The sequence below is a fragment of the Aethalodelphis obliquidens genome, unplaced genomic scaffold (genome assembly GCF_003676395.1).
Source record: "Aethalodelphis obliquidens isolate GAN/ISIS:26980383/991018 unplaced genomic scaffold, ASM367639v1 scaffold5, whole genome shotgun sequence".
Classification (NCBI taxonomy): Eukaryota; Metazoa; Chordata; class Mammalia; order Artiodactyla; family Delphinidae; genus Aethalodelphis; species Aethalodelphis obliquidens.
The window spans coordinates 42226771-42243247 of record NW_020837949.1 but is presented as its reverse complement, the minus strand read 5'-3'; the positions used below and the strand labels follow the sequence as shown (position 1 = coordinate 42243247).

Genomic DNA, 16477 nt, shown 5'->3' with positions numbered 1-16477 from the left:
TTTTTTTTTTTTTTTTTTTTTTTTTTTTTTTAAAGAAGATGTTGGGGGTAGGAGTTTATTAATTCATTTATTTATTTTTGCTGTGTTGGGTCTTCGTTTCTGTGCGAGGGCTTTCTCTAGTTGTGGCAAGCAGGGGCCACTCTTCATCGTGGTGCATGTGCCTCTCACTATCGTGGCCTCTCTTGTTGTGGAGCACAGGCTCCAGACGCCCAGGCTCAGTAGTTGTGGCTCACGGGCCTAGTTGTTCCGCGGCGTGTGGGATCCTCCCAGACCAGGGCTCGAACCCGTGTCCCCTGCATTAGCAGGCAGATTCTCAACCACTGCGCCACCAGGGAAGCCCTGATCTGCTGTCTTTTACTTGCCTCCCATGGCTATAATCCCACCCTGATAATTATTTGATGTATACAATTCCTATATACAGATAACATTGTATAATAGCCTATCTAAATGTATATGGTAATATCTTCTGTTCACTTCCATAAAGGCAGCTCATACCTCCTGAAATACCGTTAAAACCTATTCATCCCAACTAATAAGGGAATTGACATTCTCAGTGTGGGGCTTGGCATCTTGAATACATTATTTTATTTTAATTATCAAAATAACTCTGTAAGTTTGATGTTTTATGCTTCATGTTTGAAAGTGGGAAACGGAGGCTAGAAACAGTAGGCAATTTGCATAAGGTGACACCGCTAGTAAGTTGTGGAGCTGGAGGGTGTATTCAGGTTTGACCCTAAAGTCTGTATCCTTCCCAAGATATCACCTTGAAAATCAAGGCTTTTCAGCCTTGACACTATCAGTGTTTTGAACTAGATAATTCTTTTTTGTGAGGGGCTGTTCTGTGTACTGAAGGATGTTTAGCAGCATCCTGGCCTCTGCCCACTAGATGCCAGTAGCACCCACCCCCAATCATTTGTGACAATCAAAAATGTGTCCAGGGCTTCCCTGGTGGCGCAGTGGTTGAGAGTCCGCCTGCCGATGCAGGGGACACTGGTTCGTGCCCTGGTCTGGGAAGATCCCACATGCCGCAGAGCGGCTGGGCCCATGAAGCCATGGCCGCTGAGCCTGTGCGTCCGGAGCCTGTGCTCCGCAAGGGGGGAGGCCACAACAGTGAGAGGCCTGCGTACTGCAAAAAGACATTTCCAAATATAACCCAGGGGGCAATATCGCCCTCACTTGAGAACCACGGCTGTAAATGCTTCTGAAGCACTTGCTTCCTTACACCGCTGAAGTTTTGTGGTGCTGTGAAATGCACGGAATGACTTGAAGGCCCTAATAGTGCCTAGGAGTGGCCTTCCAGGGGAGACATTAAGAAATAAAAATCAATTCTAATTAGCATTTCAGTTCATTGCACATAAAAAGCCCCTTATTCCTATGATTCCTGCTAACAGTTTGTCCTCTCCAGTGAGTAAGTGTTCCCGCTGTGAAAACACTCAGAAGCTTCGATGGCTGGTAGCTGTCTCAGAAATTCAGCCCAAACTCCTCAGGGAGACATTCAAGGTCTTCCCACTTTGGCCTCAGTTCTTCTCCCCACTCTCAAATCCAGCGTCCTCTCAGGCTCCAGCCAAGCGAGATGACTCACCGAGGTCCAAACGCTTCCTACATTTTCTTGTTTCCGTGTCTTGGCTGAGGACGTTCCCTCTGCTTCACACGTCTTTCCCAATCCCACGCCCCTACCCCCGGCTCTGCCTTGGGAATCTCTGCCTCTGCCACGCGGCCTCCTCTGCCTAACGGTAAGGGGGTGGCTTACTTCTTCGTTCATAGTCGGGTTTTGGTTTTCGTCGCTCTCATCTCACCCAGCCATGTGCGGAGTGTGTGATCTTTCCTGCTGGATTGAAAGTTCCTAGAGAAGAGGAACTGTATTTTAGCCTATTTTGTTCGGTCCTTATCTCTTAGCAGATGTGCTATGCTTGGTGGGTTGGACTGGATTGGATTGGAGAGGGGGTAGAATAAATAGTGCAAAGGTAAATTTCACACCAGTTTCCATGAGGATTTAAATACACTTCAAACGTGAAATCTGAATGATGTAGTGAGGACCAGCGAGCACAGTAGTTGGCCTCTAGGGTATAACCGCCCTGCCCCATATGACTCAGGTGCCCTGGGTGGGCCTCTGACCTGGGCCACCACTAGAGTTGTGCCCCTTGAGCCTTAATCAATGGCACGCAGCTGAGGGTGTGTGGGGCTAGCATTCTATCCATGACTCCCTCATTGAGGGTATGCCCTGGGGCAGGTCTGCATATATCCAGAGAGAGGGCACCTTTTCACAATTTTCACAAAGGCACCATATGGTCTGGTAGAAGCCCTGACAGTAAAAACTCTCCCACAACATCAAGGCACCTTATGTACAACATCTCCATCCCCAAATTTGTCATCTAACTACTCCTTCTACTAAGAATTATTGCACTGAATTCTGCCCATCCTAATCAGTATTTGTTTCACCACTACTTCTTGACTAGAGAGAGGTTTATATTAACTCGTTCAACAAATATTTATTCATCATTCACTAAGTTTAGAGGATGCAGAAACAACAAAGTCTCTGTCTCCATTAAGCTTACATTCTAGTGGATCCTTACATTTAACCCTCACACGTTTTACTATCAAACAACCCACATAGGCTTAAAGTTATAACCAGGCTCCTACTTGGGACAGGTTTTTATTATAGCCCCGCTTGAGCTTTTCTCGAGAGTAGGGTTTCTGAGTTAAATGAGTACGTTAGTCTGGGGTAACAATTCTAGGCAAACCGCTTTGCCCTAGGTTGCTGAAGGGACAAGACGGGTGTCTCAGCATCGCCCCCTGTGGTCACATGGCTAATTCCAGCTTCAGTTGATTCAGGGCATCCAGCCAAGCCTGTTGAGGGAGTATGGATGTCCCAATGCATTTGCATTTTATATTAAGCTGCAAACTGAGCAGTTTCCAGCATCCAGCCCAGAGTCATCTTTAGGAAAATGTCCAAGGAGGGTCTTCCTGGGCATAGGTGAGGAAGATGGAAGTGGTCCCATGACAACTGTGGGTGTAACCTATGATGCTTCTATTGGCAGAAGCAGCATTTATTTTACCATTCTCCTTTTGTGCCTGCAGATGGAAAGCGGTGCACCATTTCCAACTGAGGGCTCATCTCAAAGGCAAAAATCAATGCCATCAAGTATAGCATTGTCATCATTCTTGGTAAGCAACGTCCCTCCTTTTGTTGCAGAACTGTGTGGACGTTCCAAAAGCAAATTTGTACCTAGAACCTGGTAGGTAGAGAGCCCATACAATTAAAAAATCTGTCTACGGGCACTTCTACCTTTGTCTGTTTAGATAAGAATATGTGAAGCTAATCAGTCCATCTATGCCTCCTTCAAGGGCGGACATTTGGTTTCTAATCACTCTCTTTATGAATATTGTTGTCCACCACAGCCCTGGGGTGCGTAATGTGGAGAAAATCAATTAGGACATAACTAGCTGAAGCTGATGCTCACCATCATCCCGTTGACCCAGTTGCTTTCCTGAAGGCACACTCTCCCCAGGGCTGAAGTCCATCAACCAGAGGAAGACAAAAGTGGCATTCCATTTCTTCTGGATAGTTAATGTCAAGGTCACTATAAATCCTTCCCTAATGGATGCCTTATCTTCTCTCCACCCTACTGTCGTCTTCCCTTTCCTTTTCCTTTCTCTCTACTCTTAACACCCATAAAGTCACCTCATCTCAGGAAAAAAAAAAAAAAAGGTATTTCTAGAGTACCTAATATATGTCAGATTGGTGTACGTTCTTTGTTATTCTCAAACCTTCAAAATTTTCTCTCCCTTCCACCCTCTCAGTTAATGACCCTGATTCTTATTTCACTGAGAAAATACTCTATCAGAATAGAACTTCCTCATTCTCCTGCCTTCACATCCATGGACCTACCTGCATCTCTGTCTGTCTGTTCTCCTATTACCATGGATAAACTGTCTCTGCTTCTTTCTAAATCCAAAATGCTCACTTGAGCCCTGTATCCCATTCCTTCCTGCCAACTCAAGATATGCTTCTCCAGTCATCTCCTCACCCCCACAGATGTCTCCCTTGCCTGGATCGTATGCACACAAGCATACTGTAATAGGTCCCTCGATAAACTCTCCCATAACAGACCCTCTTTAACACTCTCTTTTCTAGCAGAACTCCTCCACTTTTCACCTCTCATTCTCTGGAGTCTATTTCTGTTAGCTTTCTTTCCTATTACTCTAGTAAAGGCATCCTTATCAAGGTCACCACAACCAACAAAATGCCAAGTATCAATTCTCAATCTTTACCTTACTTGACTTCTAAGCAACATTTGATTCGTCCTTCTTTGGAACACTTCCTTTGCTTGGAAATTATATCTATGATTTCTACTTGAAATCTCTGTGTATAATTTCTAATAAGCTTATCATACTCGACATGAAAACCCAGAAGTCTCATGCTCTCCTACCTCCTGCAAGATAACTCTTCCTCCTATTGACCCCAGTTCAGTAAATGACAGCATCTTTCACCCAGTGTCCACACCAAAAACCTAAGAATCATCTGTCTGTCATGATTCTATTTCTCTCCCATCTCACATACCTAGTCCATCAGTAAGGCCTAGAGGCTTTACCTACAAAAGAGATCTCGAATCCAACCATTTCTCAGCATCTATGCAATTATTTTTTTGGTCTAAGCTCCCACCAACTTCTCCCTGGAACACTGCAGCTGATCTCTTATTCCTTCCCTGCAAAGCAGCCAATGTGATCTTTTTAAAAATGTAAATCAGACACTATCACTACCCTGCAAACCCACATATAGCTTCCCATTACATTGGAATAAAGTCCTACTTTTTCCCATGTCTTAGATGGCCTCTGTGATCTATCCCCCAGCCAAGTCTCCAACCCCATTCCCCTGCTCTCCCCCTTTCCTATTCTATAACAGTCACAACGGTTTTCTTGCTATTTCTTCAAAATGTCAACTTGTTCATACCTTGCACCGTTTCCCCCACCTGTAATGTTCTGCCTTCAGATGGTGGCATGGCTTATCCCTCACATCATCTTGTTTTCCAACAATACCACCTCTTCAGAAAAACCTCCTTGATAAGTCTTAAATAGCTCTCCTGTAATCTTTACCCTACCTTATTTTTCTTCATATTTCTACTTCTACCTGACAGTATAGGATAGATATTGATCTGCTTATTGTCTGTCTCCCCTGCTGGCATAAGAAATCCATGAGAGCAATGACTTTTGCTTTTGTTTTCCTTACATTATTATCCAAGGCCTTAGGGGGTCCACGCACACTAGGTGCTTAATTAATATTAGTTGAATGAATGAATGAGGTTATGCAAGAAGGAAAGGGATTTGTACCATTTCCTTTTTATTTAGCTCAAATACTACCCCTCCCTACCCTTCTTGCAGCTCTTGGGAGCTCTGGGAGCATAGCTCTCATGTTAGCTCTTCTAGTATATCAAATCACCAGAACCGTCCAGCTCACCTTTCTAAAATGCAGCTGCAAAATGCCAAACAGACCACAAACAGTGTGACTCAGCAAGCAGAACATAGTCACAAAACAACACTGCAGGCAGACCTGGGAATAAAGCATATACCACCCACCAGGGCTCAAAATCCTTTCCCAGAAGCTTCTGAAGTAGATCAAAGATTATCTTGCCTTCCCAGATAATCAGAAGCACAGATGCACATTCCCCGGATGTTGAGTTAGGAAACATACCTTATACATGTGTTTCAGAGCCAATATAGCCTTTCGTAATCAGGCACTATATTCCCAGGCACTGGGCTCCCTTTAGTCAGAGAGCAGTGCTGTCCACAAGGAGGTCAGCCAGTGTCAACAGCCCAATCAGACCCAAACGCTCCTTCCTATAACATTTTGTAATGCCCCTTTACCACGCTGAAATGAAATGTATACATAAAACTATCTAGTTAACATAATTCTTAAAGGATCAATATACAATAATATAAAGGAGGAATAGAAAGAAAATAATTTATAATAAAATAACACAGATTTCAATATAGAAATACTTGGGCACAGCCCAATGAAGTAGTAATAGCTCCAAATGAAAACCAATGCACGTGTGTTTTCATGGAGACATGAAAACTAAGCAGTATTGCTGCCAGTGACTTTATTTTCCCAGCAGGTGAGCAAATCCTGCTAAAGTTCCAAATTAAACAAAGTAATCTTTCCTCTATTTGCAAGGGAATTACACTTCTGGAAGACTCAGTATTTATTTAAAATATTGTATTCATATATAAAACAGAGTTAGGTTTCTAGATTGGGATCATTATAAACAGGGTTCTCTGCCACATAACATTTGAAGGATGTATGGGACATGGGTGGGACTGCCCGTATCGTGCAGGAGGACCGGTATCCCTAGGAAAACCAGAATCCTCCCCTAACACACACAAATACATAAACATGCATTTTAAAAATTCCCCCAAATGGAAGCTTTGCCCCTCCATGCCCCAGAACCACTATTCTGGGCCAATGCCAGGCTTCACCACCTGAGCCCAGAATGTTTAGTGGTCTTTGTGTTTGAATTGCTCCATTTTAATAGATTGCCAAGGTCTGGGGTAAAAAATGTGTCAGTCAACGCTTCCCTGGTGGCGCAGTGGTTGGGAGTCCGCCTGCCGATGCAGGGGACGCAGGTTTGTGCCCCAGTCTGGGAGGATCCCACGTGCTGCGGAGCGGCTGGGCCTGTGGGCCATGGCCGCTGGGCCTGCGCGTCCAGAGCCTGTGCTCCACGGCGGGAGGGGTCATAGCAGTGAGAGGCCCGCGTACCGCAAAAAAAAAAAAAAAAAAAAGTCAGTCAAACCGTTACGGAGGAAAGTTGGTTCCTGCAGCCAGATGGCAAAGGAAGCCTGACTTCTCTGAGGAAAAATCTATGCGTGAGAAAGGGGGAGAAAAAGGGTGGAGAGGATGCAGCAAGAAAGTAGGGGAGCACATGTGTGTGTCCAGTCAACCCCAATAAGGATTATCTCTGTGGTAATAATCTGGGTTCTCCAGAGAAATAAAAGATAGATATATATGTAAAGAGATTATTATAAGCAATTGGCTCACATGATTGTGGAGCTGAGAAGTCCCCAAATCTATAGACCCAGGAGAGCTAAAGGTATAGTTTCAGTCTGAGTCAAAGTGAGAAGCTAGAAGATAGTCAAGCAGACAGAGTGACTCACCTCTCACTCAGCCTTTTTTATTTATTTAAATTTTTTCCCCTAACCAGTGTTAGGAAGATATTTTCTTTTTTTAAAAAATTAATTAATTAATTAATTAATTTTTGGCTACGTTGGGTCTCCATTGCTGAGCACGGACTTTCTCTAGTTGCAGCAAGCAGGGGCTACTCTTCGTTGCAGTGTGCGGGCTTCTCATTGCAGTGGCTTCTCTTGTTGTGGAGCATGGGCTCTAGGTGTGCAGGCTTCAGTAGTTGTGGCACGTGGGCTCAGTAGTTGTGTCTCGTGGGCTCTAGAGTGCAGGTTCAGTAGTTGTGTCTCCTGGGCTCTAGAGCACAGGCTCAGTAGTTGTGGCACGCAGGCTTAGTTGTCCGTGGCATGGGGGATCTTCCTGGACCAGGGATCAAACTCATGTCCCCTGCATTGGCAGGTGGATTCTTAACCACTAGCCACCAGGGAAGTCCCACTCAGCCTTTTCATTGTATTCAAGACTTCAGTGGATAGAATAATGCCCACTCATAGTGGAGAAGACAATCTGCTTTTTTTAGTTTACAAATTCAAATGGTAATCTCATTCAGAAACAGTCTCACAGAAACAACCAGAAATAGCGTTTAACCAAATATCTGGGCACCCCATGACCCAGTTAAGGTGACACATAAAACTGGCCATCACACTCTGGATCTCCATTTCTCATCCCTTTCCTCTGAGGATTTGGATCCAAACAGAAATCAGACAGAGTCTTACCCACACCAACTGATTTGTAAGAGGTATAGGGTTGGTGTTTTCTGGAGTGGCTGACTTAGAAATGGAAAAGAAAATTGAGAATCTTGTGACTTAGCCAGGCTGTGTTTTGAAACATTAGGTACCACCCTTCGCCTCATCTACCGCAAATCAGGAGTCACTATCTGGGCAAAGTGCTCCCTTTTCTGTCTTTTCCCATAGAGTCTCCAAAGGGATTTGCTGGGTTTTCTTTCACACTGTGTAGAATGAGAGGCTAAGGCCATGCTGAACAGTTCCCAGCCTTTCAGTAATCCCTACAGTGGTCAGATTGGAGCCTCCCTTTACAAATAGAGAAGCTCCAGCAAATTTACTCAATTTTAGCAATGCATCTGTGGGATGTAATGTATGTATGTGTAGATGTGTGTGTTTAATATGACATTAACGTTAACACACACACAACTGTTCTAAGTATTTCTGAGAGATTCCAGGTGCTAAGGAAGCTCCTAGTTGAAGCTGCAATCAGGGCCAACACAGAGGGCCCCCTGGGCTGTGGGCTGCTATGGTGCTAACGGCTCTTTTCTCCCCAGCCTTCATCTGCTGTTGGAGTCCGTACTTCCTCTTCGATATCTTGGACAATTTCAGCCTCCTTCCAAACACTAAGGAGCGTTTCTATGCCTCTGTGATCATTCAGAACCTGCCGGCCTTGAATAACGCCATCAACCCCCTCATCTACTGTGTTTTCAGCAGCTCCATCTGCTTCCCCTGCGGGTAAGGGGCATTCCTGCCTGGGTCAGACATGGGGATGCCCACTGCAGTCACCTCCAACCTGTGTCTTCCTCATGCCAGAGCTCCCTGGCAGATTATAGATGAGACACTGGAGGGTCAAAAATGTTCCGCTAGTATGACAAATTCAAATCCAGCCTCATCCATGGCTCATGCTTTCTCCTATATTACATCACCTCTTATAGCAACCATCCTAATCAGGTCACATACAGAAGACCTTTTTTTTTAGTTCAAAGCTTCCCTACGTGAGTTGTCGCAATACAATGCCTTGGTGATAGCAGAACATGAAGCATTATTATCATTTTACAGATAAATTCAGGCTCACAAGGTTACATGACATTATTGAGATTATATGAATAATTAGTTGCAGAGCTGAAATTAGATCCCTCCCACATCTACTCAGTCTGCTGTTTTTCAGCTGTTTTTCAGCTGTTTTACTGCACAAGCTACAGGGAATAGGTGGAAAAATCCATAGGATATAGAACAGTAGAATGGTTTCAGGTTTGGGTTTGATGCCCTCCACTGGATCTCTCCTCCATCAATTGACAAGATCTTTCAAGTCCTCCTAGAATTATGGCTGGTAGCATTTCTCAATGATCCTAAAAATCTTTGATAAGTACTAGAATGGCTACCATCCCCTGCCCCCCCTTGCCTCTGGCCTCTCGCTCGTTGCCGCACTCCCCTCTCTTCCCCTTTCCTCTTGTCTCCGTGATAGAATTGTAGAATGGTTGCAGGCTTGGGTTTGATGCTGCCATTGCTGATTCACAGCTACACGTGACCTAGGGAAAGTTATTTAACTTCCATAAACCTCTGTTTCCTCACGTGTAAAAAGGGGCTAACAGCAGTGCCTACCTCTTAGCCAGTGATGTCTCTGTCCATTGGGCTCTGGTCCTGACCAGTAGGAAGGAGGGCTGTGAGTGGTGGGGAAGGAAGGTGAGGGGTATTACATATAAAGTGCTTAGCATAATGTCTGATTCTTAATACAGTCTCCATAACTGTTAGCTCTTAACATCCCTACTTCCCTTTTCATCAGGTCAAATTATTTTTCCTCTGTGCTCTGTTCTTTCTCTAGGGAGCAAAGATCACGGGATTCCAGAATGACATGTCAGGAGAGAACTGAGAGGCATGAGATGCAGATTCTGTCCAAGCCAGAATTCATGTAGACCCTGAGGCAGTGGTATTGCTAGCCTGAGCCCCATCGGCTCTCCTGGGTCCCCATCAGCACCCTGGGCATGTGCACGAGGCCTGAGCCAACTTCTCCACCCTGCACTTTTCATCACTTGGGGGATGCACAAGGAAAACACCCTAATGAGTGTGTGTCACCTGCATTGGCAAGTTCTAGCCAATATGAAGTCACATACTATTCACACCAGCCAGGAAAGATGCCCCGTCTTTCCCCACCACTCCCAGCTGTCCGTCCCACTGGTCAGCACCAGAATCAATGGACAGAGACTTCACTGGCCCAGGGCCTAGGCTTGGGCAAGCAGAAGGGACTAAAGAAGCATGGTACATGTGTCTTACAATTACAGTTTAAGAAGTAAATAAAAGTCTTACCTGGGCCTAGATTTTCCTCCCATTTTTGGATTTAAGTTTCAGTAGTTGTAGCCAAAGAGATGTTTGTCTTGAAATGCCAACAAATTCACTTCCAGGCATTGAAGCTTTGTGTCTCCTCTGCAGATGGCCTTGGTTGACAGATGGATGTGTTGGCAGCAGCCAACCTCACAGTCTCATTGTATCAACAAATGATTTGTAGAAAGAACACAAATGCTGGCCCTCCAGAGCAAGGTTGAAATTGAGGGGTACTTTCTCTGGTAGGAAAAGAAATAGTACAAAAAGTCATGGGTCCCTGACCTCCAGGCTCTGCGAGTTGGGACCTGGGTCTCAACACATGGCTTTTCGGCTCTCTGAGGGCTCCTCCCTTTGCATTCTACATTTAGACCACTCTGGGCTCCATTCCTCATACCTCAGGGACACTTCTCTCTCTTTAGTTGGGAGCTGAATTCCTGTGGCTTTTCCAGGCATGATGTTGCTGTAAGATCTTTATCATTTTTGCATGTCGCACCCATTGTCTATCTAACACCTTGGCTGGGAAGCACTGGTGAGGCTTATTTTGACAAGTCCGGAGTTTGGTATATATAAGCATAATCCAAGTGAAATATGACTAAATGTTTTCTAGTCAACTTTTATCATCAGATTTTTCCATAAGTGGAAGTGGAATAATTTAATTTGATTATATATACATCCCCACCCACGGCTCTGGGATGCGCGTGAGCTCCTTATTTTTAGCCTCACATACATTCTTGACATTAAAATCTCCTTGGCAAAACCCTTCTTCCCAGAATTATTCTGAGCTTAAGCCTTTTTTTTTTTTTTTTTTGGTCTACTGCTAGTGGAGTTATTAAAATCTGCAATATATTTTAATAGCACCCTATTCCTCATTATGGTGTCAACCCAAAGATTTCACATTTAAGGTCACAGTGGCATTTTTCCCATAAACTCTCTCTTTCCAATTCCATCTGACCTTAGGGAAAGTATTTCTTAGCCAGAAATCAGATTCTTCAGTCACCATCTCTCCAAATTATTTTCTGAATTTGAAGAGACTGAATAATCTAGTCGTACGTCTATAGAACAGTTTTGAAGGCTGCCTTCCTTTCTGTCCAATCAGTTAAAAGTGAGAAACCCTGGAAGCTTTGAGTGGTTGAGAAGTGCTTTTTGACATTTCACTTTAAATCAAGATGTGCCACAGAAGACCCACAGAATCATTGCTAAAATAACTGCCTGCATGGGAGCCTATTAACAGCAAAATCTGGCGGCTGTCCTCACTGGCAAAACGGGAGGCCTGGGTTCTTTTGACAGATGCTTTCAACCTCTGTCAAGCTCTGGTCTGCAAAAGACATTACAAGCCTACCTCACCCATCAATAGACCCTGAAAGTTAAGGAGAGAGTTGAGTGAGGGGCTTTGTGCTCCTTAAAAACTGTGAATGTGATTTTGTAGTTGTTGTGGTGCTGTGTCTCCCATTCCCAGTGAAGACTGGAGATCGGTAAGATGCTGGTACAGGCTGCTGCAGGGTAAAGCTGCCGTTAAAATGAAACTTGCTTCATATTGGGGTGGATTCTAGAATCTTCATTCTCATGTATTTTCTGAGCTTGAGGAAACATGATTTAAACATTGAGGAACACTGGTAATTGTTCCATAGTTTTATGACCTTGGACAAATCATTTAATGTCTCTGAGCATCAACTGTCTCATCTGTAGGATGGGAACAAAATAAGTCTGGAGCAGAGGGTCTTGTGGGTTCTTTAGAGATACAGGTTCTGAGATTGTAAAGACTTAAATTACATCCAGAGAGTCAGAGCTTCTGGAATTTCTTCCCCAGGGGACCAATGACTGTATGACTCAAAGCTGAGTTATTTGCTCTTTAGAAGTTGTAACTTCCCCCTCTATCACCATGAAGTGAGAGAAACATCATTTCCTAATTGGGAAATACAGTTTGAGCTCTTGGAGAAAGTGAGCAGCTTAGTGTTGTGATGTCTCCGCTTGTAGCCTTGGATGCCCAAGTTGGGGCAGAGAAGCCAGCAGGGTGCTATATAAAATAAAGGTGCTTACTTCCCACAACAAGATGTCAAAGAAATGGTTACATTATCTCATAGCTTTAGGCACAGGTGAAAATTTAGGATAACGAGAATAAGTGTGTTTAATATATTTAGCCATGCTAGAGAAAATGTGTCTCCGCTTTACTGAACTAAATTAAATATAAATGGTAAAAACTTCTCTACTTTCAGGGCTTGTGTTGAGCATAATTTAATGGAAGTTTAATTTTGCCAAGCAATATCTCCTACTTTTTCCCCCCAGAAACTGGTAATACCTTTTTAATGGCTTTAGTTTGTGATTATGATGAGAAAAAATGTATTCCTTCTCAACCAAACAAACATGCAGCTTAAATTTGCTTCCTCATTTCATTTGGACAAATCTGTACATCCATATACAGAAAGGACTTTGTCTCTTCCTTCTGCATCCACAGTGTCAAAAGGGACCACAAGCCTGGGTCTGCTGGGGAAACAGGAAAACAAAAATATTTTTGGCAGGAAATAAAGCAGTTCTGCTCTTCTAGGATCATCTTGGGTGAACTACAGGGCTACTGGCAACTACAGTTCTTTTAGCATCATCTGAATATACCTCATTTTATATGCAGATCTACCAGTGTTTTCTGCAGCTTTTTGATTGTATTTGATTGAAAGGAGATGGTCCTGTTTAGGGGCCAACCTCCTCGCTTTTGGAAACCTGAAAAACACATGCTTCATTTCTCTGCAGTTGCATTTTAAGAATGCATTATCCTCAACAGGGCTGGTTTGGTTAACATTTTTAAAGTGCAATTCCACGCATATAGAATGTTAAGGTGGATGGAGGCTTGGGTCATGTAGTCTCATGGTTTTCAGTCTGCTCAGGGACCCCCTGGGAAGTCCCAGAGAGGTGACTCAGTATTCATATTTGTACACACAAAAATAGTACATGTGTAAGTCTAGAAGAAACTAAAGATAGTTAAATGGCTTAAAATCCTTGAGTTACCTGGAATGAGGGTAGAATATAGATTACCATTAGACATTGATACACCAAGAATGCATGTTTTAATTTCAAGTATCCATGTTGTAATCACTAAAATAATAGAAATAAAGTATATAACTTCGAAACTAAAAGAGAAGAAAAACAAATGATAAAATCACTCTACCAGTCCAAAAGAAGGCAAGGAAAAAGATATAGGAACATGAACAGCTGGGACAAATAGAAAGCACATAGGAAAATGGTGGATTTTCTTTTGTCCAAATATATCAGTAATTGTAATAATGTAAGCAGGTTAAATGCTCCAGTTAATAATCAAGGATCGTCAGACTAGACTTTTGTTTGCAAAAGACATGCCTAAAACACAATGACACAGAAAATTTGAAAGTAAAAGAGTGGACAAAGGCATTCTATGGAAACAGTACTAAAAGAAAGCTGGTGAGACTATATTAATAAAACCTAAATAAACTTTAAGGCAAAAAGCACTAGTAGAGTTAAACAGGGACATTTCAAGTGATAAATGTTTTAGTTCAATAAGATGATATAATAATTCTGAATTTCTATGCATTTACAATATGGCCTCAAAGTATGTATTCCAAAAAGTCAGAACTACAAAACAAATAGATAAATCCACAGCCGTAGTGGGGAATTTTATCACTCTTAATTCCAGTAATTGAAGCAGGCAAAAATAAGGAATGATCTGCATAACTGGAACAACATGAGTAACACAGGTAGGTCACTTTATCCTACCACCCCAGAGTAAACAGTCTTTTCAAGCACATGTGAAGCAGTTATAAAAGTTGACCATATGCCAGGCCATAAAACAGGCTTCAAAACTTTCAAAAGATTGAGGAGGCTTCCCTGGTGGCACAGAGGTTACGAATCCGCCTGCCAATGCAGGGGACGCAGGTTCAAGCCCTGGTCTGGGAAGATCCCACATGTCGCGGGGCAACTAAGCCCGTGCGCCACAACTACTTAGCCTGCGCTCAAGAGCCCGTGCTCTGCAACAGGAGAAGCCACAGCAATGAGAAGCCCATGCATCACGATGAAGAGTAGCCCCCGCTCGCCACAATTAGAGAAAGCCCACGTGAAGCAACAAAATCCCAACGCAGCCAAAAATTAAAAAAAATTAAAAAATAAAAAGCTTTCAAAAGATTGAGCTCATATAGTCTGGTTTCTCTGATCACAATGCAATTATGCTAGAACTCAAGAGCAAGAGTATAACTAGAAAATTACCAAATGTTTGGAAATTAGGAAATATGTTTCTTAATAACCTATGGTCAAAGAAGAAAATACATGAAAGTAGAAAATAATTGTACTGAATGATAATGAAATTATATCAAATGTGCGGGATACAAACTAACACTAGAAAGAAGAATTTTTCTTCTTTTCCTTTAAGTCAATGAATAAATCATCTATCTTACGAACGTAGGAAAATTCACCAAAATAGACCCAGAGGAAATATAAGGAAGAAAATAATAAGAGGAGCAAAATTAATGAAATAGAAAACAAACATATGGGAATTCCCTGGTGATCCAATGGTTAGGACTCCGAGCTTTCACTGCCAAGGGTGCGGGTTCAATCCCTGGTCTGGGAACTAAGACCCGGCATGCTGTGCATAGCATGGCAAAAAAAGAAAAAGAAAACAAACATATAATTTTAAAAGCTCAAAAGATAAAATTCTGTTTTTTGAAAAAATAATAAAATTATAAACCTCTTGTGAGACTGGCAAAGGAGAAAAAAAGAGGGAAGGCACAAATAAGCAGTATCATTTATTTTAAGGATATCACTGTAGGTCCTAAGGTCAATAAAGAGATAATAAAAAGATATTATGATCAAGCTTATACTAAAACAAACTGAAAATATAAATGAACAGGACAACTTGCTATAACTGACAGAAGAAGAAACAGAAAATATGAGTAGTAAGTATCATAACTACTAAAGAAAGAATATGGCTTCATTGGTGAGTTCTACCACCACTGAAGTACAAAGCAACTCCAATTTTATACAGTCTTCAGGAGGCTACAAAAAGGGTGACTTTTAAAATATTTATGAGACTAAAAAAGCCTTAATGCCAAAACCCTACAAAGATATTACCAAAAGGAAAATTACAAGTGAACTTCTGTCATGAAAATTAAAAGTTCCAAATAAAATGCTAGCAAACCAAATCCAGCAAAATATAAAAAGACTAAAGCGTGTGGCCAAGTTGTATTCATTCCAGGAATGCAAAGCTGGCTTAATATTAGAAAAGCACTTAAATAACTCATTACACTAATAGATTACAAGATTAAAAAAAAATCAGTGTAATAGATACAGGAAAATGTTTGATAAAATTACTGGGCATTTAGGCATGATAAAAGATTTTCAAAAACTTGAGATAAAAAGAAATTCCTAACTCTAAAGGCTATTACCAAAAAACCTAATGATAAAACTTTGAGGTGGTCCCTTTGAAATAAAGAATGGATGAGTAAAGAATGCCAGCATCATCACTTTTATTCAATATCATATTGAGATCCTAGCCAATACAGTGGAGCAAGCAAAAAAAAGAAGAAGAAAGGTGTAAGAACTGGTAATGAATAATAAAAATCAGTATTATTGATATAAATGTATAGTAGAATATCAAAAATAATATACAATTATTAGAATTATTAATTCTATTATAATTCTAAATGAGATAAATTATTAGAAGTAATCATGAGGTTTAGTAAGGTTGCAGAATACAAAATCAATATACAAAAACCTACATCATTTCCACACGACAGCAACAAACAAAATTTATTTTTTTAAATTATTATTTACAATCCTTAAAAGATGAAGTTCATAAATGGATATAAATCTCTATGGAGAAATCATAATACTATTAAGAGGTATTAAAGAAGAACTAATTAAATGTAGAAATAAATACATCATGATTATTATTTGGAGGACTGAATATCATAAAATCATCCATTCTTCTCCAATCAATCCATAAAATTAATACAATGACAATCAAAGCTCCAGCAGGAATTTTATAGAACTTTACAAGGTGCCTCTAAAAATTTATATATAAAAGCAGAGGGCCAAAATTAGCCAAGATACTCTTGACTAAGAAGAAAAAAATGGGAATGTCTGATTGACCACATACCAAAACTTATCACAAAGCCATAATAATAAAAGTTGTGGTATTGTGTCAGAGTAGACAAATTAACAAACGCAACAGAAAAAAGAGTCCAGAAAAAGATGTCCACATATAGGAAAACTTGACTTATTTCACAGATAGCATTGCAGAGGAATG

The 16477-nt window shown here is 41.7% G+C and overlaps 1 protein-coding gene and 1 long non-coding RNA gene across 2 annotated transcripts in view; one reads left to right on the top strand and one right to left on the bottom strand.

The window, feature by feature from the left end:
- LOC113618238 (uncharacterized) overlaps window positions 1-16477 on the bottom strand; it is a 154691-nt gene that overhangs the window by 93357 nt on the left and 44857 nt on the right. The window contains exons 3-4 of the long non-coding RNA XR_003431938.1: window positions 12512-12696; window positions 10201-10454 (exon numbers count right to left, since the gene is read on the bottom strand). This is a non-coding gene — a long non-coding RNA (uncharacterized LOC113618238). The remainder of the gene's footprint in view (window positions 1-10200; window positions 10455-12511; window positions 12697-16477) is intronic.
- NPSR1 (neuropeptide S receptor 1) lies at window positions 8315-9863 on the top strand. Its single transcript, XM_027102218.1, has 2 exons — window positions 8315-8631; window positions 9719-9863. Exons 1-2 carry the CDS (start codon window positions 8423-8425, stop codon window positions 9807-9809), a joined length of 300 nt encoding a protein of 99 aa, XP_026958019.1. The 5' UTR covers window positions 8315-8422; the 3' UTR covers window positions 9810-9863.

Coding starts and splice junctions, on each gene's coding strand:
- NPSR1 (XM_027102218.1), top strand. CDS start 8,423: ATGGTGCTAACGGCTCTTTTCTCCCCAGCCTTCATCTGCTGTTGGAGT. Junction 8,632..9,718: donor TCCATCTGCTTCCCCTGCGG/GTAAGGGGCATT, acceptor TTCTTTCTCTAG/GGAGCAAAGATCACGGGATT.